This window comes from Anoplopoma fimbria, chromosome 6 (genome assembly GCF_027596085.1).
Source record: "Anoplopoma fimbria isolate UVic2021 breed Golden Eagle Sablefish chromosome 6, Afim_UVic_2022, whole genome shotgun sequence".
In the NCBI taxonomy this organism is placed as follows: domain Eukaryota; kingdom Metazoa; phylum Chordata; class Actinopteri; order Perciformes; family Anoplopomatidae; genus Anoplopoma; species Anoplopoma fimbria.
In genome coordinates this window covers 2,518,487-2,545,507 of record NC_072454.1, presented here as the reverse complement: position 1 = coordinate 2,545,507, position 27,021 = coordinate 2,518,487, and the positions used below count along the sequence as shown (strand labels likewise).

Below are 27,021 nucleotides of genomic sequence, written 5' to 3'. Positions count from 1 at the left end.
CAAGAATGTTGTGTAGTCTGATTCCACCTTAAGACAGCTTGAAATCCATTTTTCATCTCTAATTTATTCATTATTTAAGTGTTTTAACAGGATCGCCAAAATTCAAAGATCACATTGTGTCATGTAAGTTTCCTACATTAGAAAGTAATTTACAGATATTTAAAAGCCCCACTTAAATGTCCCATTTATTGTTTACAGTAGATCTCTATACATTTACTATTCCCTATTGACAAACCACAGGAGTTTTCCTTTTGAATGGGCTGTGGGTCGAAACAAAGTGCCAAGTCATCAGTGTTGTGCAGGATTTCCTTGTTCTCTTCAAAAGAAAAAGATCATTTTCAAGGTCCTTCCTTAGCTTTCAATCACAAGGGATACTTCAGTTTCCTGGATCCTTGACTTTCCATGTTATGTGTGAAACTTCAAACACTGAAAGGTTTAACAGAGTTTGTGAAATAAGTTCAAACTTCTCTGATTTGTTTTGATCTCAAGTGAAGGTTTTAGGAGTCTGAACACAGTGTTCTGTGTCTGTCGAAATGTTGAGAATAAACAGCCAGTAAATAGAGCAGCAGAAGTACATGAGTGTTGGTTTGCAGGCTGCATTTCCAAAACCCCGAGATAGCTTTCTTCTGTTACTTTGTGTTGAGCTGAGCCAAAAGGGTCTGTTTTTTATTTAAAGCAGAGTGGGGTTTATCCTTATGTATTTTTTATTTTGTTGTGATGGCAGATAGAAAGCATGACTCACAAGATGACTGAAAACAGTGCTGCTGGGTAATCTCTTTTTAACCCAGGAACAATTAAAAAATACTGAGACGAAACAAAAGAGCATGTTACATCCACATTTGATGCACACTGTTTTAATTTAGATCAGATTCTACACCAGCCAGGCATGCTGTGTGATTCAATACCTTGACATTAAAACACATTCCTCCATGCAAATGAAATGATTTTCATATGTGGCCAGTTTATTCTTATCATAAACATCATGTGACAGAAGTTCACGCATGAAAACCGTCATGTTTCTAAGGGCTAGTGTGGCTTTTTATGAATGATTTCTGATGCTTTTCCATCCTGATAAGATCAGATTTTATATCAGGAGGACCAATGAATGTGAAAATGTCCCGATGTGACTCAGTCTGATGTGTTAAAAGCTTTACCAGGCAACTAAACTACAGTGAATGTATTTATAGGTAATAGATGACTGATTTGTCCTCTTGTGTTAGTCATCTACAATGAACAGCAACTAAAATGCAGTTGTTTCCTTCTCAGATTGTTTAATTTTGAAGAGTTTTAAGGCCTGAAGAGGTTAAAATAGAAAAAACTAATATTGTTTTGTAATTCGTTCTCATTTATTTAATAATTGTGTGACACTAGTGCAGTATCTTGTAAAACTAAAATGATGCCTTGTTAGAAAGACACAAAACTGACAATGCATTAATACATTTATATGCAACATAAATATTTCATGCGTGCAATCATGTAAATTCAACTATTATTTTGTTTTCTTTACTGATGCCTCTTATTGTTGCACTACAGATTTCCCTGTTGTTTTTATCTTAACTGGTGCTTTATAGGTAACTTATTAACCATTAATAAGAACAACTTCCTCTGACTGAATGGACCAGTAGTCTGGCAAAATCCATTTATCATCAACTTATTAAACATTTATTAATTGATTAACAACATTTATAGAAGCATATTACCAAACAGAATATAAAAGAATCAAAACATGACAGTTGTTTGCCAGCACATTAAGGCTTCTCATTCCTAACGTTCCCAATCTTCAGCTTTGCAAGTTGAAACAAACAAGATCTTGTTGCCCAATAGGATGGGCCTCACTTCCTGTTGTGAAATACAACCAAAATATTCTTCCAAAATTAAATCTAACAAGTTCAGCTGGTTTCATGCCAGAAATGTTTCTGCTTGCTGTTTGTTTCTGTCTCACTGAACATTGACAGAACTTCCTTATTTGTTCGCCTGGCACTGGACTCTGAAACCAAAAAAACACAAAGACTCATCTATCTCGTTCCTGCTCGGTCTGCAGCAAATGAAGAGGAACTGCATCACTCCCCAATTCTGAGCCGCCTCGTTTATTTTGTACCAGAGAAAGAGATGGAGAAGATTAAAAAGATGGAGATCGGAGCAGGAAAAGATGAATGAAGTGAGGAAAAAGAGTCGGAGGGAGGGAGTTACGTAAAGAGAGACGCAGGCAGAGAGAAGATTAGAGCTTTGGAGAGGGAGTGTTGAAACAGGGAACATTAAGTGAAATAAAAAAATGACAGTGATACGCAGTAATGAGACGGAGAAACAGGAGAGAGTGTGAAATGAGAGGAAGAGGGTAAAGATTCATCATTTGGCAGCATCCTGAGTGAGAGGAAAGAAAAGTAAACCTGCTGCCAAAGATGGACGCTAGATTCAACCCCCCCCTCAATCCAATTAATAATTCAGTAGCTTTTTAAGTCTATAAAGACAGTTTTGACACAGATTGCTCGCTCACTACTGCAGCTAGTGGAGATGACAGGCTGACCTGCTGCAGCAATTATTAATCGGTACATTTTTGGCATTTTAAGGTGGCGCTCTTTTAATCGGATAATATTAAAATCAAACTGTATTTTCTTGCAAGTATATATTTAAGAAATGATGTTAACAATTTATTATGATCTTCTCAGCAGTATTTTATTCTTAACTTGATAAATTCACTATACTGTCGACTGTCAAACTCATATGCTGCCAATGACGGAAACAAGTTGTTGTCCCACCAAACTTCATAGTAAATAACAACCCAGTATCGCGGTGACATAATCTGTCAACAGATAAAAATAATAGCTCTGCAAACTTCCTCTGTGGTAGTTCCTGCTCAGGCTGTTCTCTGTGGCTTTTCCTAAGAACTTGAGAGCGCTGTAATTTGTAGACATCCCACGGAGTCAATTTGCATGCATCCACGAAATCACGAACCAGGAAGTATTAAAAAAAAAAAGGTCAGCTTTTAAGCTCTAACCATTTTACTTGTTTGTTGAAAATGCCTAATTGTCTATAACTGTGATGTATGTTTTTAAATATTTTTCTCTTTTTGAGTTTCTTGAAAAGTGATTCCTAAAGAAAATGTTTTATTATAAAGGCTGCCAAAACCTCACAGGGCAGGTGAAGGTGGATGGGTCAAACAACAAAACGACCTTTTACCCAGGTGACAAAACATAACGTCCTGCGTGACAGGAGCTCTGGATTTACCGGTTCTGTAAATTTCAGGAAAGACTTAATCTCATATCTGTCAAAACCTAAGACATCTTGAACAATTTCCAACCAAATGTCAAAATGCCAAGTTTTACTGTCAGCAATGTTCGTGGTATTTAAGCAGTTTTACAACTACGACCGTGTGAAGATCTCTCAGGTTGCTAGAGAACTTTCAGTCCAAACAGATACTTAAAAAATACCTGCTGTCACGCTGCTTACTATGAAGGCTGTCGATCAGCACTAAGTCTGTGCTTCCGCTGCACTAAAGCGATAACAGAGTTTGACTCCAGTCACACAGACATCGCCCCTCCTCCGCTGATCTGATTTACATGCTGTGCAAATCATTTATGGTTGTATAACTTTTGAATCCCTCTGGCATGCGTATGTAAATCAGAAACTATAATCCGTGGCTTGGCTCTCTTTGCTGTAAAATGTGTCAGTCAAAGAGAACTGTTAAATGTAAAAACCATAGACTGGATAAAATAACTGGTCTATTTGACTGTAAATGGAGCATCATTTACTAAATGAACATCATGCTGTATTGAAGAAGACTTGAAACTAGAGATTGAGACCATAAACTCATGTTTACAATGTTTACTGAGGGAATAAATCAAGAGAGAAGTAGAGTCATTTTCTCATAGACTTCTATACAACCAGAGGAGTCGCCCCCTGATGGACAGTAGAGAGAATGCAAGTTTTAAGGCACTTAAGCATTGGCTTCACTCTTCAGATCCAGATGTTGCTGCCTGGTTGGCTGTCACTCATTGGCTACTTTTAGCAGAAAAAGGCCATTTCATAATCACTTACACATGAATTACTAAGACAGACAGGAACACTCATTTCCTAACAGAAAACCGTTGTAACATCTGGTTAGAATTTGCTCTCCCCAGATGATTGCTCACATGGCTCACAGCTTATAACTCGAGAGAATGAAATGAAATCAGGCCGAATGAAACTTGAGGAGAAAACACGAGGACGAGGTAAAGCAGTGTGATCTTCTGCTGAAAACATATCCTTCTGCTGTTTCCCTTTTTAATTTGAAGATGACATTCCCGTGACTTTAAACAAAGCGTGGTGTCTCGGGTTCACAAAATGTTCACAGCTTTGTTGTTTTTGGACGGCCACATCCTCTTTTCCCATCGTATCCTTTCACTCCTTCCTTTCCTGCTCTGTGGGAGGGAGTGAAAGAAGTCAATATATTCTGTGTGGATTCGCTGATGTGTGAGTTGCAGTATTGACCCAGTAATGTGTCTTCACACACATCAGTGATTTTTGCTGCCTCTCCAACAGGAACGCTGACGACTATGAAACAGCTGTGTTGTGCATTAAGAAGTCGTAATAATTATCTGCACAATTCCCACAAAAACACACCAGAAAACATGTCTTCACGGGTCTTTTCTTCCTCATTTGTTTGCAAAAAAAATCTGTAAAATACAAGAAATATGGACTTCAAATTACCACAACAGGAAGTGCCGTTCACTTTGCAGCCAAGATACATTAAAGTAGAAATCATAAAGCCGTTTTTCACTATATTTAATGTAAACCTGCCGTCTCCCTAACACCCCCCCGTCTCTCTCCCTCTCCTCCAGATCCAGCCGTACGATAAGATCGCTGGCCGAGGTCTGCCTAACAAAGTGGCCGACTGTCTGAACAAACTGGTGGTGGTGAAGCTGAACGGAGGTCTGGGCACCAGCATGGGATGTAAGGGCCCCAAGAGCCTGATCAGTGTCCGCAACGAGAACACCTTCCTGGACCTCACGGTGCAGCAGATCGAGGTACAGATACCTGATGACACTTAATTAGAAGAATTCATTTGTAAAAAATGTTCAGTTTCTCTAAAATACAGATTTTACTGAGTCAATGCTGCTAAAGACTTAAATATGCCGTTCAAAAGGAACCATAACTTGCCAACAGTCGTTTTGTCAGATGTCTTCAGTGTCTAGGTTCTTTATTTTGGTCCCTAGGTCATGTTCTCATGACATCAGGGATAATGTTTACACATTATTTTAATATGCAAATAAAAGGCCTGCAACGTATTTAGAGTGACGGATTCAGATCAGCAGAACAAAAGGAGGCAAATATAACTTTTAGAAACGCCATGATCACTTTTTTCCAAGTGTTAATGACAGTAAGTAAATAGAACGTAACACACCAGAACAAAAACAAAACATTTAAAAAAAACATGCATACATGCGCCAATTATGGTTGAAAAAGGGTATTAAGAGTTTTAACCTACTTTTGTGTATTTAGAAGAAATTACTTACTTCACAGACATGTTGACCTAAATACTAGACAGTTTCTTTCTGCATACAACCAGAGGAGTCGCCCCCTGATGGAAATTAGAGAGAATGCAAGTTTAAGACACTATAGCATTGGCTTTACTCTTAAGATCCAGAGGTTGCCAGCTGGAGCATAGTTTACTAAATGAACATCATGCTGTATTGAAGAAGACTTGAAACTAGAGATTGAGACCATAAACTCATGTTTACAATGTTTACTGAGGGAATAAATCAAGAGAGAAGTAGAGTCATTTTCTCATAGACTTCTATACAACCAGAGGAGTCGCCCCCTGCTGGACAGGAGAGAGAATGCAGCTTTAAGGCACAAAGAATTGCCTTCACTTTTCAGAACTTGAGGCTGCCACATGGTTTTAATCACAGACAGACGGGAGAACATATTCCCCAAAACCTTTTCACTCTGTCACCAAACCTCAATGGTGAAAACTCTCATTTAGTTTAGACTTGAGTATCAAATACACTGTAGAAGAAATGATGAATACTTTCAGGCAGACGCACATAAATTCTCCCTGCAAGTTGTTTTTTAAATATATTTGCTGTCCTGTAACCACAGCACATAAATCCATCTGGGGATAAAAGCGTTACTATGAGCTCTCAAAGCTGTCCGTTAGTGTATCTTTCCCCTCACAACCACAGCTGACAGACTTCTTTTTACAAATCATCTTCTTACTGTGACCCAGGTTTGGCAGCAGGCTCGACAGTCATGTTTATTTCAGCCGGTTGCCACACAGGCGTATATGTGACATCAGGATGGGTGAGGCAGGGGAGCGGGAAGTGATGTATTGTCTGATGTAATACTGGTCTGTACAGATGTTGTGTGTCCCTCGGAGAGGACTGTAATTTATCACCCAAAGCTAGGAAAGTACAGCAAAGTCAAATAAAAAATAAACAGCCTCTCTCCTTTTCATAAACAGAATATTAAGCACTATGTGAATCAGCCTCTCAGCTCAAGCTGCTGTTACTTTATGTATCTGAGGCGCCAGAGAGACTTGCAGTTTTTGGAAAAAGAGCTGAAGGTCTTCTGAAAGGAGTCCAGTGTGATACCTGGAGGGGGTGGGGGGTTGTAGTGAAAGAGGATCTGTTGGCAAGCAGAAGGTCTGTGGGATTGGCAGGGAAATGGAGAAGAGTGTGTGTGTGTGTGTGTGTGTGTGTGTGTGGAGGAAAGAGTGTGTGTGTGTTGATGGGGGGAGGTTGTGGTTATTTGTGCCTGACCACACATCAAGAACAAAAATGCACTGCGTACATCGGCAATACAAGTAAGACATTTGTTCAATGTTGCGTAACTAAAGAAATAAATCACATATTGAATGATTAAAGTGAGATTAAAGTTTCAGCCTCATTATGAAGAAATGAATCATGAATCTGTCAGAGAGCTCTGGTGTTTAATTTAGTTTTAATAGGGTGTGTGTGTGTGTGTGTGTGTGTGTGTGTGTGTGTGTGTGTGTGTGTGTGTGTGTGTGTGTGTGTGTGTGTGTGTGTGTGTGTGTGTGTGTGTGTGTGTGTGTGTGATTGTGTGTGTCTTCCTCCTCCTCCTCCCAGCACACTGCTCTCTGTGTCCAAGTCACTGCTCTCCATTTTCTGCTCAGGTCTGCTCAGATTACCTCCTGACTGAATTGGCCTATTTAGAAAAGAGAGAAAATGGATCCCACATATACATAAACACACACACACACACACACACACTGTGTCTGCTGTGTGACAACAGAGACCTGTACTCTCACACGATTGGACAAAACTCTCTCTGGGATGGCGCCACCTGGCTGCTGAACATTTACAGCTTTCACCTGAGCGACCGCCTCGTAAAAATGTTCTGTTAAGTTGATGAAGTCGAGTTATGGAAGTTTAGAAATGAATGGAACTGAAAGTAACAAAAACATTCCAAGTGACAGAAATAACACTATAAGACATATTATAATATCACAGCTTCAAGGATATATCGAAAATATGTGTATTTTTAATGAAGTTTAAGGCTTAAATATGAAAGAATTAGTCAATTAATCAATTAGTTGAGATATATATATATATATATATATATATATATATATATATATATATATATATATAGAGAGAGAGAGAGAGAGAGAGAGAGAGAGAGAGAGAGAGAGAGAATAAATCAGCATTTTTTTTATGCAAAAAGAAAATATCTTTTGATGGTATATTAACATCAAACTAACAACATTATTGCAGTTTCAATATCTAAATGTATAAATATATATATAAAACATGATGAAAAGAGAGGAAAAAAACTAGTGCCTCTGTGGACAGAAAGCCTTCATGTGTTAACAGATGGCTTTTATTCTGAATTATATATTTAATATATAATTAATATGTGCAGGACAGTGTTGTGGAGAATGGAGTAACTTGCACAGCTCCATAAATACATTTATTGAATTAAATTAGTTATTATTATTTATAAATGAGCATTTTTTTTCTGTCTAAAATAAATTACATTTCTTATTAAATTATACTAAACATTCATTATGAAAAGCAAACTCCATGTTGACAGGAGCGCTGACAGCAGTAGTAGTAAACTGAGTATCATTTAAAGAATTTGACTTTGTGACAATGTGTTTCTCACTATTTACTGACAATGTATAGACAAAAAGAAACATTTATGAATAGAGAAAATACTTTTCAGATTAATCAATAATAACAATAATCTTTAGTTGCTATCATTTCATCTTTTAGGCCAAGAAAAGAAACAAACTGGCACTGTGGAACAATAAACCCTTCATGTGGGGAATAAACACTTTCAGAAAATGTATTTCCATGATTAATCTACAAGAGACGTCTGATGGAACATCATTTACTCTAATTTAAGTCAAATTAAGGTTTCTGTCTCGTGAGTGACTCTGCATGCACAACAAAAAATCAATCACAAAAAAGCAGGCGCCATTAGTCGTCGATAGGGTGGAAAAACACAATAAAGTTGTATCAGTTTTATATAAAAACAGGTACTTTGTCATCATCTAGTGAGAAATGCCTGTATTTTTTCATATAGGAGAAGAAGAAAAATATTGCAATATTATGCAGCCCTTTATCAAAACATTAAAGTTACCGTGTGAATAAAATGTTAAAAATACAAATATTTAAAACAAATCTGCAGTCACTATATCTCTACTATCAAATGAAGGCAAAAAACTAATGCTCTCGTGTTCATAACAAACAAAAACGTAAGAATAGTTAAATAATAAAATACTAATTCTACACATAGTGGCTTCTAATAGATGCACTATTCTGCACACTGGCCCCTTTTTGTTTGCTCCACACTGGACTAAATGCGGTCAAGGCGGTTTGCTTACTTTACATCATCCTCATGTAATTGTATTTGGTTGCATTATGATGTTTGTTAGCTCTGGGAGAGGCGTCCACAAAGTTCAGTGTTGTCTCAGATCCTCATAAAAGGTGTGGGGAAGTCAAACAAAGCAAAGAGCCGCTTAACTTTTTAAGTATTCAAACACAACATGTTTTTAGTGTTAGACACTCAACTTTTTTTATTTATATTGAATTAATTTTGCAATATAAACTGATAGAAAGGAAATCTCTTAGCTGTAATCAAAGATGGTGAAGGCGAAAAACTCCAAATTTGAAGTTTCAAAACAGCCGTCCTAAAACCAGTTTGTGACGTCACAATGACTACGTCCACTTCTTATATAACTTATTTACAGGCCAATTAATTTATTCCTTTTTTGTGTTGTTTTTGGCAATATGCTCCTCTGAATTAAAAAAAAAAAACAGATTCAAACAGGCCTTAACTGACCTAAAGGTTGAGAACACCTGGTCCGAGAAAAATCCCAGTCAATCGTGGCTGGATGTTAATAATGCTACCGCTAAACTCTGTGTTTTATCCTCACCCCCACAGCACCTGAACAAGACTTACGACACAAACGTGCCGCTGGTCCTCATGAACTCCTTCAACACGGATGAGGACACAAAGAAGATCCTGCAGAAGTACACGCACCACCGCGTCAAGATACACACCTTCAACCAGAGCAGGTGAGCAAACGCACTAAACACACGCTGTGATGACGTCATATCAGCCAACAACCGCTGGATGCTGAAGGTCTTTTTATTGATATTAAACTGAGATGAAGACCTGGAAAAAGCAGACCACATGACACTAATACACTAATACACTGTGCAATACAACATTTATAATAATTTCTGTCTGTATATATATTTTTTACTGTGGATTCTCTACTGTTCTTACTGTTTTTATTGCTCATTTGCTTATTTATAATACTTATTTTGACCTTTTTTTAATTTTTACTATGTCTCTTGTTTTGCACTATCCTCTTTGCTGCTGTAATCCTGTAAATTTCCCCACTGCGGGACTAATAAAGGATTATCTTATCTTATCTTATCTTATCTTAAAAAGAGCAGATTTAGACGTTCCAGATTTAGCAGCATTGAACCCAAAAGCACTGAATGAACTCTGATAATGAGCTGGTCTCTACTCAGTATCTGACTGACCAGTGGACAATCCTCTGCTGTGTTCCCACACAGGAAACGTCACGTAACGTATGGAGACGGACGTGAATATTTAATGCCTTGATGTCTCCAATTTGTCAGTCATGTGGAACAGGGTTTTAACGGTTTCCCTTTGAATTATTTAGAGCACTCGTATGTTCTGTGTGGCAGAAGTTTGAGACAGCAGCAGTGGTGTTTGGAGGCGGCGCCGTAGCTTTTACGATTTAATGGTAGAACGAATTCTAATGGTCATTCATAAAAAAAAAAGCCAATTAAATTCACTGCTCATCACTTCACACTATCTGGTGCTCCAGTTGATGATCCGTTATCCATCAGACAAATTCAAAAGATTGTCCAGACACCTATTATTATTTTTTGTCAAATTAAACTCCCTGGTTACCAAGGAGACGAGCAGAATAAATAATCAGGCCAACACTTTGTTTTGATTCTGTTGAAAACACTTTTTTTCAACCCAATTCCTGGAAACAACACAAGTTTTATTTTAAATTCTAATTTAAACGATAACTGTTGAATGAAGTAGTAAATTAAATAGCTAGAAATAGATAAAAATAAATGTTTTTAGGAAAGGTGTGATGAAATGAAAATATTTTACCCCAATCAGTGGACGAGGAGAAACTAAAAAAAACTGTTGTGCTTTTAACTTTAAAACACACAATAAGTCATTTTGCTTATCAAAACAAAAGAGTTTGGTGACATTAATCAATAGTTTGTCTTCGTTATAGTTCATCATTCAGGAGTTTTTTTTACCACAGAAGTCTCCTCCTCTTCAAAACAAACGCCTGGCTTAACAAAAATGTGGCTTAAAACTAAATAAAAAGTAAATTTATGATTATTTTATACAAAATAAATTATTTTTATTGTTACAGCTTTTGGCAGACAACTACAACACTGACAGAAGCACAACTATGATATGACGCCACTGACAGGCCACAAAATGAAACGCAACATTACCTTGATCAGAAATACAGATTTCTCAGTTTTGAAAATTGAGAAAATAGAAGTGAGTAAAATATTTAACAAAAGCTCTAGTCGTTTTAGACATTTCAATGCAGAGAAGTCACATTTTATATCTTCAAAATTCCCCAATTACCGACTCTTTTAATAAGATGTACATTTGTGCATCCTGGACATATGAACTGTTCCTTCTAAGACAATGATGGTGGATCAAAGAAAGAAGGACGTGTGGACGTAACAAAATGTTCTTGCGTCTGAAAGGACATCAAACCTTTGAAGTCTACGAGCTTATATCAGAACCGCCCGTCTGAATCACTCAGATGGACTTGGTGCAGCTCCTCTCACCTGACCGGCTCATCTGCTCTCTGAAACATCTCTCAGCTGCCTGAAAAACGCAGCCAGCTCCCTCTCATGAGGCGGTTTGCTAACTCAACCTGACGGGGATCCTTCTTAGAAACCCTTTGATCTCCTTTTCATGCACTCAGCGGTGATGGCTCGGACTCTTTGGCTTGTTGCCTCATCTTTCCTTCTTGGGGAATAAAAACTTTGCTCGCTGAAGGCGTTGTTTGAAGTACTGCAGTGATGTGAAAAGAAGAAATTCCTGTGGAACAAGGCGAGCTACTTAAGTGTTTCAAAGCTTTACCTAAAAACGACGTGGAACAAAAAGATTTCTCTTTGTGCTGTTTATCTTGTTGACATGTGCACTTTGAGATTCACAGCTAATAAACAAGTCCATCTGCTCTTTCTTGAATAACTTGTTGGTGAACATGGTGGAACAATTAGCAGATAATGGATACACAATATTTCACGTAAATATTGGACTTACATTCATCAGGAGGACATAGGAATGGCAAGATAATTCCGTTTAGATTTATAGTAAGATATACGGACATGACCTCGTTTATTTCTATGTAAATCGACTTATTGTGCGATATAACATTAAGTTATTATAATAGGTAACTGTTTTTGATAACATGTTCACCAAAACAACTGTGTAAAGGTGACTAAATGTCAATGTCGCATTTATATCTTGTTACACTGCCCCCTTGTGGTCAAACAAAGTAATGAAATGCAGGTTTCAGTTTGGGTTAAATCTAGGTTTTCCTCCCCAAATTACCCCCCCAAAAAAAGAAATAAATGAATAATAAAGGAAGAGATAATAAAGGAGTGTCATGATGATTCTCTGATTCTTTGAAGAAGATACAGGTTCAATCTTTCATGCAGCTCAGCAGAAAAGTTATACATTCGAAGTTATTCATTCAAATTGTGCAACGAAAACGAGATGATATTTTAATCTGGTTTAAATGAAGCTAAACTATAATGAAACCTTATATTCTGTGTTAGGAATCTAAGAGAGATGCAAACATTCAAATTGTATGTGCACACGTAATTGGCCAATAATGATTCTGCTCTTTAATGAATCACTGTTGGTGCTACCCATCCAGTACAATATGTTAGTTAAACAATAGGTAATGATATTGAATGCTTGTTTATAAAGTAATAATCATAAGAAGGGACCTTTAAACAAACATGATGTCTGATGTAACTGTTTTTCTGTCCAGGTACCCTCGCATCGACAAAGAGTCCCTCCTCCCGGTGTCCACAAACCTGAGCATGACGGGGCAGAGCACCGAGGGCTGGTACCCTCCGGGGCACGGAGACATCTACGCCAGCTTCTACAACTCGGGCCTGTTGGACGAGCTAATAGAGCAGGGCAAGGAGTACATCTTTGTGTCCAACATCGACAACCTGGGAGCCACCGTCGACCTGCAAATCCTGCACCACCTGGTCAGCCAGCCCAACGGCAAGCGCTGCGAGTTCATCATGGAGGTGACGGATAAGACGCGCGCCGACGTCAAGGTACGTGGAGGACGAGGTTTCAGATATATTAACACAGTATTTACACATGAATGTGATGTTCTGGCTTTGATTCATGTATCAGTTTATTTCAATGTTTTAAGACTTCATTGTCACCATCAATACAACCAAAACAATTCACAGTATAGCAGCAGATCATTTATTATATCGAGATTCAAAAATGTGCCAGCAAGTTTGAAAGATCTGTTTGACATTTTTACCTTTTTGGCACTAAAACGTAAAAATTACACTTGACATTTCCAGAACAATGTCCTCCCTACTCAGGATAATTAACAGACTGTTGCTGTCAGCAGTAGAATCTTTTATTTCATGATTATCCCGGCCAAAATAATTGTGATTCACTATATTATCCCAATAATCGTCAGATAAAACTCTTAAATGTAAGGGGAAGTGATGCCAGTATGTTCTGGTGCCATTCAAAGAACCACGTTTTTTGATGCATCACAGAGAGACACATATTTCTCTTTAGCTTATATCCTTTTTAGTGAAAGTAATAAATAAATCATAACGTCCCTATAAATAAAGGATTTATACATCAATAAATTAGCAACATGTCTTCTTACATTACAATTCCTGGATGTTTCTATTTCTCATGATGGCAAGCTAGACAGCTTTTTCAAGTCACACCTGACACTTTTTTTTATCCCGATACTTGATCAAATCCTTTATCGTTTCATCCCTAGTTAGCAGCTTTTGCTGGAACTACTTTCACAGAAGAATTGTCCCAATCTGAAACTCCCTTTATGACGAGAAACCACGAGTTTTGATCAATAGAATGTTTTTTTTGTAATTCGGGTGAGCTGACCCTTTAATTTATCACTGGAAAACAAAAAGGGCTAAAGGTCATTTTAGTCTCACAGTGATCAATATAAATCTGACTTGGTCTGTGAACCGTAGTATATGGATCACTGGACACACTCAAGGATCTTGTCCACAGTAGTATTAAAAGGCAGGAGTTACAAGACTCATTTTATAGATTATTTTAAAATGTTTTGTAAGACTGGATTGAATTGTATTGATTTCCCCTTTGCTTCATCGTAAAAACTATCAACTGTTGGTGATTGCTTTGCTTTTGGTTCTAGCAGGGTGGAACACCTACAAACAGCCGTTACATACTTTAAAAAAATGCTTTTTGGCAATCATAAATAAAATGCAGGGGCTCTATAAAAACACATATTTCTTGGGGGGAAAACAAGGAAAGTTTCTGTTTAACCTCTTTGTTCATCCATCGCATACTGAGAACACGTTGTAAAACAGACGACTGTGGTTTTCAGGGCGGCACGCTGATCCAGTATGAAGGAAAGCTGCGTCTGCTGGAGATCGCCCAGGTGCCCAAAGCCCACGTGGACGAATTCAAATCCGTTTCAAAGTTCAAGATCTTCAACACCAACAACCTGTGGATCTCTCTGGCTGCCATCAAGAGGCTGCAGGAGCAGAAGGCGATGGACCTGGAGATCATCATCAACCCCAAGGTGAGTGGAGAAGGGAGGGAATGATACAGTGAAGGGGGAGGTAGGATAGTAGGAGCACCAAAATACAGAACAACCCAGATACTCCTTTAGATAGTAGATCAGTAGATCAGAGTTTTTATTTCCAACAGATGAGGGAAAACGAAAGCGGTATAATATTTACCGCTGATTCAGAGAAGATGAGGATGATCAGTAAAGAATTAGAGCTAAAGACTTAAGAAATAAAGTTTAAAAAAAAGTTGTGTGAGAACATGAAACTCACCGCTATATTACACAGATTCTTGTGACTAAGCCTTATAAAGACAGTCTTAAAAATATATTTTTGAAACTGTACGTCAATCAAATATGAATACGCAGACATGACACACATTTGTTTTGATCCAGTGAGACTTAAACTTCACAAGGATTTCTCCAACGTCCATAAATCAGCTTAGAAATCATAGAAAGACCTGAGAATCGTCACGTTTTTAAGAGTTCTTCAGGATAAAAGTAATCCAGTGATGGCGGTCTGTACATCCATGTGTAAACTGCAAACAGGAGCTGCTAATAGTGAATTTGGCATACTTTTAATGGTGACAGTTTTCCAAAATGAAGCCAAACACAGCCTCAAAAAGTTCAAGTTGAAGCAGGAAGCAACATTTAACTTCCTGTCGTAGAAGCTGCTTAGAGATGTAAGACAACAAGCTCTTCTCCTCCGTTAACTACATCAGTCTGCTGGATTTTGCTTCCTTGCAAGATGCTCTAGTCTTTATGTTTTCTCTTTCGATAAAGTACGGAGCCGCTCAGAGAGAAATGACTCATGTGTGGCCTTCATTAGTCGGCTGTTGAGAGAGGTAAATTCAAAGAAAGGTCAAACCAGGATGACTTGAGTTTGCAGTCGATGCTCAGATGAGACGGTTTACTTTCAACAGCCATCAAACATCATCTAGTCCCGTTCCACCACGTCCGTCACACAGCTGTGAGCGGAGACATATCTGCACATTCCTCCACAGAGACCAACACTTCTGAATAAATCATATCTCGCTGAAGGAAATCCAAGCGTGCCGACGAAGCCCTCGTTCTAAAGCCTCTCTGCGTTCCTGCCGTCCTGCACATCTCGACTCTCTGAGCCGTTTGTTGTCATGAGAGGAGAGAAAAGGAGCTTCAAACCAATCCAGTTTTCTGGTCTCCTCTCTGGTGGCTCATCTGCCCCAGTTGGACTCCAGCTTAGAGGGAGAGTGTGTGTGTGTGTGTGTGTGTGTGTGTGTGTGTGTGTGTGTGTGTGTGTGTGTGTGTGTGTGTGTGTGTGTGTGTGTGTGTGTGTGTGTGTGTGTGTGTGTGTGTGTGTGTGTGTGTGTGTGTGTGTGTGTGTGTGTGTGTGTGTGTGTGTTGGCATAAGAGAGACAAAGATGAATATTATAAACTAAAATGTCACTTATGCAACTTCCTTTTTCTCACATGGCTCGTTTGTCCAGCTCTAGGCATTTTTTACTCTTTTTAATGAAGCAAAGAGTTGTTAAACAATAAATTAAAAGAAAAGTGAGGCGGCAAAAATGTAGCTTTTTAAATGACATGAAGGAAAAGTTAGATTTTTTTCCCCCCTGATTTAGATTAACATGATTTGTTCAAGCATACTTTTAAGGCTGCATGTTTATCCTTTACTGCCCTCCGAAGCAAACAAATTTGACGTGATGTGACTTGATGTTATTTGGGTCGTGCTTCCTCAAAGGCAACACGCTGAGCTTGTGATCCGCCCCCATAAAACTGGCAATGTGCCGCCTCAGGCTGCTCAAATCTGCAACCAACATAATAAATTCACAGCTGAACCTCGGCCCCGGTTCCTGATTACTGCTGTCTCCACCTAATAGATGTAGTTTTCCAGCCCTCGGCTCCGGGATCACACACCGTGACACAGCAAGTGTTGCGTAACAGGAGATAACTGTGCAGAGCTGTGTGGCTTTACATAAGTGTGTGTGTTCCCATCTAGAAAAGAGAGCAGCAGTAAAGTTGCAGAGTTAAAGGGGCCCATTCATGCTACACAGCGCTGTGGCCCCGAGCATTTTAAAACCTTGTGCACTCAACGTACAGAGATGTTCTTAATATAAAAACATCTATAAAGAGGTGAATGTCACTTAACTCCTTTTGGTTTAGTTTACCTGAGATCCAGATTATTATAAAAAATGTTTTATGTATTATATATTTTGTAATTATTGTTATTTTGGGGATATTATTATTATAATTATCATTAATATTAATACATAGTTTTATTATTGTAAATATTGTTATTATAAATATAATTTTTATTATAATTATCATTAATATTATTATCATTAATACACCTTTTTATTATTGTAAATATTGTTATTCTTATTATAATATAATTTTTATTATAATTATTAATATTAACATCATAAATACAAATTTGTATTATAATAAACATTGTTATTCTTATATAAATATAATTTGTATTCTTATTATTTCTATTATTATTATTAGTTGGCGGGTTTAACAGAGTCTCGCCTCACAAATAATAATTATAAAATACAAAAAAATAGCTCAGTTAAACCAAACAAAACAATAATGCAATTATCATAACATTGCACCTTGAGCTTTGACCCGTGCAGAGGATTGTGGGTCAGAATAGCCAGAAAAGCATAGTCTTGCATTTTGCATCCTGGTATTTTTTGACATACTGTATTGGGACGTACTTTATGTTTTTCTGGTATATTTAATAGTATGGTAGTAGAGTCTTGGAACACACAGTTGATGTGATCTCAGAGTCGGGCGGTGCTTAAGGATGGACCATAGCAAATGTATTCAGGGGGAAACACTACAGATGGACAGTGTAAACAAATTAACTAATAATAGATATCACCATGAAACTTCCCTCATTGATTATTTACATTAAGATCATTCTTTTTTTGTTTTACATGTTATCTGAATATGTATGTTTTAATATGCAAATGAGGCATTCTCTTATCAAATATGTGCTATTTTTTAGTTTTGCAGGTAGTGGATCATCAACCAAGTATTGGACAAATTAAGATGTTGACTCTCAGACTGGAGGATATGTTTAAAATCAATATCACAATCTTTTTGACCAAATACTTCAATATTAATATTGCTACAACCATTAGTGGTTTTACAAAATGGTTACACAATGAGATTTTTGCTCAATAGTCACCAGTAATGTGGATATAATGACTAATGACTAAACAATAGAACAGCCAGAAGAGTCTGGTAAGTTCTGAAAAAATCACTTTACTTTGATGTAGCCTTTAACCTGGAAAAAACACAATTTTGCCTTATATGGATATCCAAAATCTAAGACGATATCTAGTCTTTTAACACGATATCGATATATCCTCAGATATTCGTGTTCACAGGGAATAACGGATGTTTTAGATCTTTTCTACAACAACCTAAACGTCCTCTCTCGTGTCTTTGTTTCCATCAGACCCTTGACGGCGGGCAGAACGTGGTCCAGCTGGAGACGGCGGTCGGCGCAGCCATCAAATGCTTCGACAACGCCCTGGGCATCAACGTGCCCCGCAGCCGCTTCCTGCCCGTGAAGACCACGTCGGACCTGCTGCTGGTCATGTCCAACCTGTACAGCCTGGACGCCGGCTCCCTCACCATGAGCCCCAAGAGGGAGTTCCCCACGACGCCACACGTCAAGCTGGGCAGCTCCTTCACCAAGGTAAGGATGAGGACAGAGGAAAAACACAACAATAAAACAAGAGAAACAGAGATTAGTTACTTTATTTGAGAACTTCAGAGAGGATTTAGCTTGATATGTACTCCTTTTCAAATGTCAAACTAAACAGCAAACATTTAAAGTTTAGTTCACCAAAATCACAAAAGATTAAATGTGAATTATTAAATTTTTTTACTGTATCGAACCTTTCAGGAAGTTTTAGTTTTAGCTAAATAAGGTGAACAGCATTTATTTGCTTAAAAAAAATGTATTTAGGTTTTTCCAAAAAAGAATTTCAGCTTTTATTAAGGGGTCAAAAGTAATACGGGGAAGAAATCTTCAATAAATCTGGAAATAAATAAATAACACACATTTATACAGAATTAATTGATAAACAAATCATAGTTATGTAAACATTTTACATTCTTGATTTATTGATGTATTTATTTATCATATTAAATATAATAATTAGAATACACTTAATTTGAATAGCACCTTTTCAGCAGGAAATGCAACACAAAGTGCTTTACAAGAAAAGACTTAGACATAGAATGAACAGTCCAATCTGGTGGTAATTATATAATTACATTAAACAAAACGTTTTCACATCTGGGGCCTCAAGATTACATTTTCTAGACATCAGTGTGACCTTATTTGTTATTGTTGTAATAATCGGTATCTTAACTAGAATTTAAAATAAGATACAGAAGGTTTAAATGTTTTTATCAAATGATCCACAAACATCACAGTAGATGTAAACAACTCTCCTCGTGTGTTCAGGTTCAGGAGTACCTGACCCGCTTCGAGAGCATCCCCGACATGCTGGAGCTCGACCACCTGACGGTGTCCGGAGACGTCACCCTCGGGAAGAACGTTTCACTCAAGGTAAAAACATTCTAAATAAGTTTCACTGGAAAAACACAACACTTGAAATAAAAATTGGGGTTGAAAGTTATTTTTTCAAATTTTGTACAAAAGTTCTGGGGGTTCAAGGATTTACTGATCTTTTGAATCCAGAAGTGGAGTATTTTTGTGTTAATGACTTGAATCCAGAAGTGGAGTTTTGTGTTCCTTTATAAACTGAACTGATTAAAATGGAACTGGACTGAACTATAAACAAACTGTTTTTTTGTTATTAAATCCACAAACCACGAGTGAAGTCAGACTTTTTGTTGATTTTCAGCTTCAGGTCGTGTACATTTTTAACGAGGACGTGAACAACAGCTCCTTGTGTTTAAGTCTTTGACAGTAACTGTTGTCTGTCACTGATTCATTTCTTTCATTAAACTCTGATTTAACGTCCTCCTTCCTCCTCACAGGGCACCGTCATCGTCATCGCCAACCACGGGGACCGGATCGATATTCCAGCCGGCTCCATGCTGGAGAACAAAATCGTATCTGGAAACCTGCGCATCATGGACCACTGACGCCTTGTTCCCCTCCACACAAACACAAACACAAACACACACACACACACACACACACATACACAAATACACAAAACACACCCTTCATCATGTGACCCATTTGGCTTCATCCCAGTCATGTGACCTGTTTGTCCCATTTCAGCACATTGTGGGAAGTGTGCATGTGCTGCTCTACTCTGGGGGGGTTTGCTTGTAGTGGGGATAAACTGCCCTCTACAGGCTGTTTACTATATTACATAAACCTTTAATAGTATTAATTATGAGCCACTTATGATAGAGAAATTATTTTTAATCTTTTCTTACTGATTTTTCTTTCTGTCAAAGCAGACTCAAAAATAGATTCTATAGATTAGCTAATGCTAATGCTATCACATAGTGTATTTACACAGATGGAAGAGTTTTTACCATTTATTTCAACCATAAAGGCTTCACTGTGAGGCTCCACAATTCAGCTGTGAAGAGATGAGTTCAACTGGGAGAAATAACTGGATTAATGTGTCGTTATGTGTTGACGGGATGTCCCTCACAGGTCTAATACACTCACAGTTAAGTCTCCAATTAATCGTCCAAAAAAAAGGTTTTATTTCTCAGACATATTCTAGATGAACAATCTTGTAATTTAAACATCATTCAAGCGTCCACTGAAGAGACGTAAACATCAGATCTGCGTCCTCAGATTGATACATGAAACAAACGTGAATGCCTTATATTTCCACACGTTTTTTGTTCTTTAAAGGTTTGTATGGCGTTGATTTTAATTAATCAGGTAATCTCATTGTGACCTCTTCTTCTGTAATATTTAACGCAGTCTGACTGGAGAATTTGGGCCAGTTTTGGATGGAAACGTGCATTAATCTGGGATTTCTTTTGCAAAACTTGACTTTTGTCCGTCTCTGGTTGGTGAGACTTAAATCAAAACAGTTGCAACCCATAAAAAAAAAAAAAAAAAGCTTAATAATGTTAAAAAAAACTGTGAGGAGAGATAGCTTTCATGTTCAGGTAGTCAGTTGATGAATTGTTAATTTTAATGCGAGCAGCTTTAACAACACATTTTGACTTTGTGCAGCTTTGCAGAAATCCAGTCTAGTGTTGAACAGACTTCCTCTGGATTTATTTAAACCTCCAGAGTTCACTAACTTCACTGGAAACCTCCCAACGGTTTGTGCCATAGAGGATAATCTATCATGTGTCTCCGTTTGGTGCCCTTCAGTTTTTACAAGACTTGTATGTAATGCCATGAAATGATATGTAACAGTTGAGATGTTGAAGTGAAGGCCTTTATTTGTACAGTCCCCCGTGTGATGTAAAAGATATTTCTGTTTTCTGTTTTGCTCACATTATGACCTTAACGTCGTATGAAACCTCCAACACTCCTCTGTCCATTCCGCCGCTCAGCGTCCACACACAGCAAAAGACAGGAAGTGCAAAAACACTTTCTGCAGCGCTGGTTTACACACACACACACACACACACACACACACACACACACACAGAGATTCAGACGGCAGACATTTTTAAAACACAGACGTTTCCGTGTGAGAATACTTGAGTTGTGTCCGTCGTGTGCGGACTGGAAGCCTGAAAGCAATAAGTGTTGATCTGTGACGGTGACGAGGTCTCGGGCCAGTTCTGCCTCCTCGGAGCTGAATAAAGTGCAATATGAAATAAAGAGTACGTGTTGTCTGTTGTTTCTCTGCACACACAACCACTAATCACCTCATTCATCAATGACCAAGAGTGTCTTATTGGATATCTGCAAACACACACAGATACCTCTCTGTAAAACAGCAAATTATCCTTGTTTTTACACTTGTGTTTTTGTAAATATATTGCTTTGAGCTTGAAGTTACATTATTTTTTGACCATGAACGATAGACTGTAAATAAGAAATGGATGTAGTCGACCTTCTTGTTTTTTTGCCGTAGCCATCTTGGATTTTTGTTGTCGCCCCTCTTGTTTTTTGGTGGCCGCCATAATTGTTATTGCCAACGCCATCTTGGTTTTTGGTCGTTGCCGGGCTTTTCCATCTTCTTTTTTGGCTTTTTCATCTTGTTTTTTACAGCTTTTTTTTTTTTTTTAAGCTGCTATCTTAGTTTGAGGTCATCTCAATCCTGGTTTTAAGATAAGATAAGATAAGATAATCCTGTATTAGTCCTGCAGCAGGGAAATTTGCAAGTTGCAAAGTTTTTGTTTCATCTTTGTTTTTGTCCGTTGGCATCTTAGTTTCCCGCCGTCGCTATCTTGGTTTTCGGTCGTCTCCATCTTGATGGATTTTAGGCCGTTGCCATCTTTGTTTTTCACTGTCGCCATCTTGTATTTTTTTTGCCATGTACATATTTTTTTTTTTGTGGATTTTTTGTCGTCACCATCTAGTTTTTTTTGAGCAATTGCCATCTATGTTTTTCTCCGTCGCCATCTTGACTATTGGTCATTGCCATCTTGGTTTTTCGGCGTCGCTATCTTGGTTACAAAGTGTCACCAGAGAGTCATATTTCATGATTAATACATGTATTTCTTTATTAATAAAGCTGATAGATGATGAAGAATAACACCCAAAAGAGCTTGATATTGTTCTTTCAGATGATGATGATGATGGAAGAAGCACCATAAACCCACCGGTTCACAGACATGGAGGCTCTTCTCCTGATAGTCCAGCAGAGTAAATGTCTTGCTCCACCACACAGAGGCTGAAGCCGCCTCGAGGCCTCTCCATGTCCCGGACGATGTGCCAGCTGGTGGTCGTCTCATCGTAGCGCTCCACCTTACAGATGGTGCCGTGGTCGTCGAACCCTCCGGCCGCGTACAGCTGGTCCTCCAACACGGCGATGCCAAAGCTGGAGCGAGCGTTGACCATGGGGTTCCCCTCGCTCCACTCGTTTGATAGTGGGTCATATATGAAGACCCTGTTTGTATGTGAGTCGACGCTGAAACCGCCAACCTAAGGAAAAATACAACGACGGACAAATACAAGTAAAACATCAACCCCTTACCTTAAGAAACTGTTGACAAGCCACCTATAAAAGTCAATAAATGTGTTCAGTATTTTCATATTTTATGTTTTAAGTTATTTTCAGACCCAACTCCAATAATTTGTGCAAATTTATCTGATGGCAATTTACAAGTTTGAGCCCATCCATCCCTAAAAACATCCCTATCCACAGCCTGAACTTTGAATAACAGTGTATCTAAGTTATATATATAGAGAGAGAGATTTGTATATATATAGATATATACCCTCTTGTATCACTTCTTGTTGCAAAAAAACAAGATGGCGACGACCAAAATGCCAAACTTGAAGCTTAGAACAGGTCTAACTTGTGTGTCATCATAAAAGATAAATTTCCAGAATCAATACTAACAATATTTCCTCAGTATCATTAGTTCATTTTTGATGCTACTGATTTTCGAGTGTTTGAATGAATGACATCATTGTTTTGTGCTCTGCTTACTACGTAGATTTTGTCTTTGTAGGCGACAGAACACGCTGCATTACACCCACTAAGCATCGGGCTGATGAGCGTCCACTGGTTGGACTGAGGCTTGTAGCACTCAGCAGTCGACAGAGGCTCATCCATGTTGACACCACCGAAAATGTACACCTAGGAAAACATGTAAAGAGACAATGTCAGTCATTGTTAGCTGTGCTACCAACGTGGCTCTAGGGATCTGTGAACAAATACTGAAGTGAAGCCAATACTGAAGTGTCTTAAAGCTGCATTCTCTCTCCTGTCCACCAGGGGGCGACTCCTCTGGTTGTATAGAAGTCTATGAGAAAATGACTCTACTTCTCTCTTGATTTATTCCCTCAGTAAACATTGTAAACATGAGTTTATGGTCTCAATCTCTAGTTTCAAGTCTTCTTCAATACAGCATGATGTTCATTTAGTAAATGATGCTCCATTTAGAGTCAAACGGACCATAAAGGTCTCTACCAGAGACGTATACAGCGTCTCTACGTCACTCCTCCTCAGTCCAAATATGGGAACTTGCCCTTTCCAGCTGCTGTTAAATTGCTCTTTATGTTCCACCGACCTTTCCGTGCAGCGTGGCGGCGCTGTTGCCGCTCCTATGCTCGTGCATCGGTGCCATCATGGTCCACTGTCCGGTGTCGGGCTGGTATCGCTCTGTGGTTCTGAGCTTCCCGAGTTGGTCGCAGCCTCCCATGGCATAGATGCAGCCGTTCAGCGCCACCACGCTGACTTGGAGCCGGGGTTTGTGCATCGGCCTCGCCTCTTGCCAGGTTTGGGTGACGAGGTCGAGTATTCGCACGCTGCTTAAATAATCACCGCCGTCATAGCCTCCGATGCAGTAGACGGATCCATTGAGGACGACGCAACCGTGGAACACCCGTCGGTCCTCCATGCTGACGCTCATTTTCGTCCAGCGGTCGGCTCGGACGTCGTACAACTCGATCCTGTTGGTCAGAGTATCTTTCTCCCAGCCGCCGATGGCCAGCAGCACGGTAGAGGGCCGGCGTGTGCGGGTCAGAGGTCGCTCCAGTTTTGAGTCTTGCAGGGTCTTCATGGCGTCGATCACCAGGGTCATGCACGCCATGCTCTTCCTCACCAGAGCGTTCGTGCTCACAGTTTCGACCAAGTACGTACTGGATATTAACAGCAGGCGAACCTGGACAGAGACGAGGAGAGAGGTTGTTAGAGAGTCCATCGCTATCGATCCCTGAATTGATCAATTTGTGCAGACATTCCGATAGCTATTGATAGTTTGAGCAAGAACTAAACATGTAATCAATAATCTACAATAAGTTGTCCTCGTCATCGTCATCCATTTATAAAAGCTTGTTTTGTTTGTTTGAGAGCCTTGAAAACTATTCACACCCCGTTGAGGTTTTCATACTTTATCGTTTACACTGGAACAGAGGATTTAATGATCTGTTGTATTAATGTTTTGGTTGGTAAAACAGTCAAACCAATCGTCTTCCTGTGCCACAGTGACCAAAAAATGACAGAATAGTAAAAGAAAAATTGACATAATATAAGCAAGAAGCAGAAATAAGATCAACACAGATTACTGTGAACACTTAAAGAAATTTAAATCAATAATTATTGTGAAGTTTACACAAAAGCTACCAGATTTCTGGCAAAAAGAGACCAGAAAAGAGCTCCCAAACTGCCACTGGAGGGTGACAAAGTACCTGTACAGGTGTCGGTACAGTCTCTCAGAAATTGGAGGATCAGTATCTGAAGACTGGGATTAGACAGATGTACTTAGAGCAGCAGTTAACTAGACTTCCAGCCTTCACTTACCTTGCTCAGCAGCTTGGTCAGGTCACCCTGGCGTTCCTCAGGAGCGAAGTCGATCCAGCGGAGGACGGCCTCGAACACGACGCTCTCCCGCCTCACGTTGAGCTCGTCCCTCTCGATGAAATCCGCCAGCTGCTGAGCAGAGAGCTGCAGGAAATTCCCAGAGAACCCGGCGACCTCCTGGAAGTGATGCAGGATGTAGAGGTAGACCTTCTGCCTCAGCTCGGGACACTTGTGCAAGTCCGCCAACATCCAGACGTCGATGCAGCTCATCGGGCTGAGCTGTTGCTCCAGGAAGTCGAAGCAGACCCGAACGACGGCCTTGACGGCGAAGCGGTCCGCTGCCACCAACAGCTCCAACACGTTCTCCTCCGTCACCACAACGGAGCCGGTGTAGGCGAACTCCACAATGAGGCTCATGGTGTCAGGTGACCCCTGGGGGAAATTGTAGACCTGCTGCTGCTCTGATGGGGACGGCTTTCTGCAGAAGAGATCTCTGTGGGACCGAGATACAAGGAACAGGAACCAGCATTTTAACAGAGACTTTCTGTCGTACTTCTACAACTTCTACTCAAACATGTATTATTAGAGTCTTCCATGGATTTAGCATTGCATACCGATTATGTTGTTGGTCTCACAAAGGACAGCTTGAAAAAAATTAATAAATATGCAACAGAAACTGAGATATCTTGTGTTTTAAAAGTCAAGGAAAGATCCTTCAACGGTTGAATTTCAAGGATGCTACATCTTGAGTCTTGTTCAAATGTCGAGGATCCTTTGAATTCTATCCAAGACTTCAAAGTTCAGAGGATTTTCAAGGATGCTTGTAAAACAAAACAATCCGATGCACACGATGCCTCTCCTGTCCCCCGATAAGTAAATCATGTTAGTAAACGTTTATGAATATCTACAAGGCGTAATATAAAAAGTTTCCAAAGTTCCAACTTCTGTCACAAAGAGGCCGGCAACAACACAGAGAGAAAGACAGCAGGAAAAAAACCAACCTGCAACGTATCTTTTCTATCTTAATCTGTGAGTTTAAGTTGATTTTGACCAAACCAGAGTTTGTGATTGTTGGAACAGTAGAAAGACTAAGACAGACCTCCAAGGATGCTACGAGGGAGTTTTGTAGGACTTGGAAGGACCCGTCCTACCAAGGATGCGTCCTTTACTTTTAGTAGCACCTATCGTGTTTTCTTATTCCACACATTCTTCTTCCTTGTCAATATCTGGTGCCTAAATTACCCATCATGCAACGTGACCACCGACAGTTTTGTGCTAGCAGCTGCTAATGTATCCTGGAGTCTGCAGAGGTTTAGTATAATCAGGTCTCTCTAGCTCCACACCTCAAGGATTGTGGTTTTCAAGCTTTTAGTCTTCAGCCCTGACTTATACGACTCCAGTGAAAATATAAACGGAACAGGAGTAGATGGACGCTGAACAGTTTCTTTGGTCATTCTGCTAGTACAATGGAAAATGGCCATTGTTGATGGTTTTTATGGTGACAACACACGTCACCTGGGCCCTAGCTAATTCCACTGCTTGTTTAGTCATTACTGCGAAACCCTAACCTCAGTGAGTCTGCGACTTTCTGCAAGTTAGATAAGTTTAAACCAAAGATACGTTGATTTGAATGAATGTCGATGTTTGAGGAATTGTTTTTTTCTGTGTTATCTTTTAAAACAGGTCTTAAAGGAACCTTGTGGAGTTTTCTTGTCAACAAAAACACTTCATTGCTTCTTATCAAAATACATTTACAATGTGTATGCTCCAAAAACCAACTCAAAATAAAGACATTGCTCCATATTCACATTGTAAAATGATGAAATAAAATGAATCCAGAGTCCAGCAGTTCACCTGAAGTACGAGCTGCAGTTGCAGAGGACGATCCTGTGAACTTTGAACTCGACATTCCCGACTGTGATCACGGCGTCGCACAGTTTTCCCTCCAGACGGAGCTCGTTGAAGATGGTGTTACTGAGGACGGTGCTCATCCTCCAGATGTTTACGTTGAGTTTTGACTTGCTGAAAAATGATATTAATATCATACATACATATAATAAATGTATGAGTTAGTGAGTTACAGTCTCTGATGACTTTCACCTGACAGATTGTTTGTATTTGAAACTTCTCAAAGAACTGATGCTGTTCTTTGTTTTCAAAAAATGCTTTTGTGTTTTCTCAAAAATACACATTACAACTTCAGGAATGAAGCTGTAAGTTTGTTTTGGGTAAATAAGCTAAATGTGACCTCACTTGATCATCGATTTCAAACAATTCTATTAAAAACATACTTAATTTGAGTATTTCCATTTAATTCTACTTTAAACTACTACATTT

General features: G+C 39.0%; 2 protein-coding genes across 3 annotated transcripts in view; one reads left to right on the top strand and one right to left on the bottom strand.

Annotated features, from left to right (window-relative positions):
* Positions 1-21,074, top strand: part of ugp2b (UDP-glucose pyrophosphorylase 2b) — a 29,799-nt gene extending 8,725 nt beyond the window's left edge. For both annotated transcript variants that reach the window (XM_054599910.1, XM_054599909.1), the window contains exons 4-10: positions 4,818-5,003; positions 9,388-9,521; positions 12,533-12,830; positions 14,123-14,320; positions 17,754-17,996; positions 18,774-18,878; positions 19,313-21,074. In XM_054599910.1, coding sequence (XP_054455885.1) covers positions 4,818-5,003; positions 9,388-9,521; positions 12,533-12,830; positions 14,123-14,320; positions 17,754-17,996; positions 18,774-18,878; positions 19,313-19,420 — 1,272 coding nt within the window. In that variant the 3' untranslated portion in view covers positions 19,421-21,074. The remainder of the gene's footprint in view (positions 1-4,817; positions 5,004-9,387; positions 9,522-12,532; positions 12,831-14,122; positions 14,321-17,753; positions 17,997-18,773; positions 18,879-19,312) is intronic.
* Positions 21,075-22,040: 966 nt separating this feature from the next.
* On the bottom strand, positions 22,041-26,675 carry LOC129092695 (kelch-like protein 10). Its single transcript, XM_054600713.1, has 5 exons — positions 26,539-26,675; positions 24,685-25,177; positions 23,453-24,046; positions 22,870-23,019; positions 22,041-22,358 (listed from the first exon to the last, which is right to left on the bottom strand). Exons 1-5 carry the CDS (start codon positions 26,673-26,675, stop codon positions 22,041-22,043), a joined length of 1,692 nt encoding a protein of 563 aa, XP_054456688.1.
* Positions 26,676-27,021: the final 346 nt, after the last annotated feature.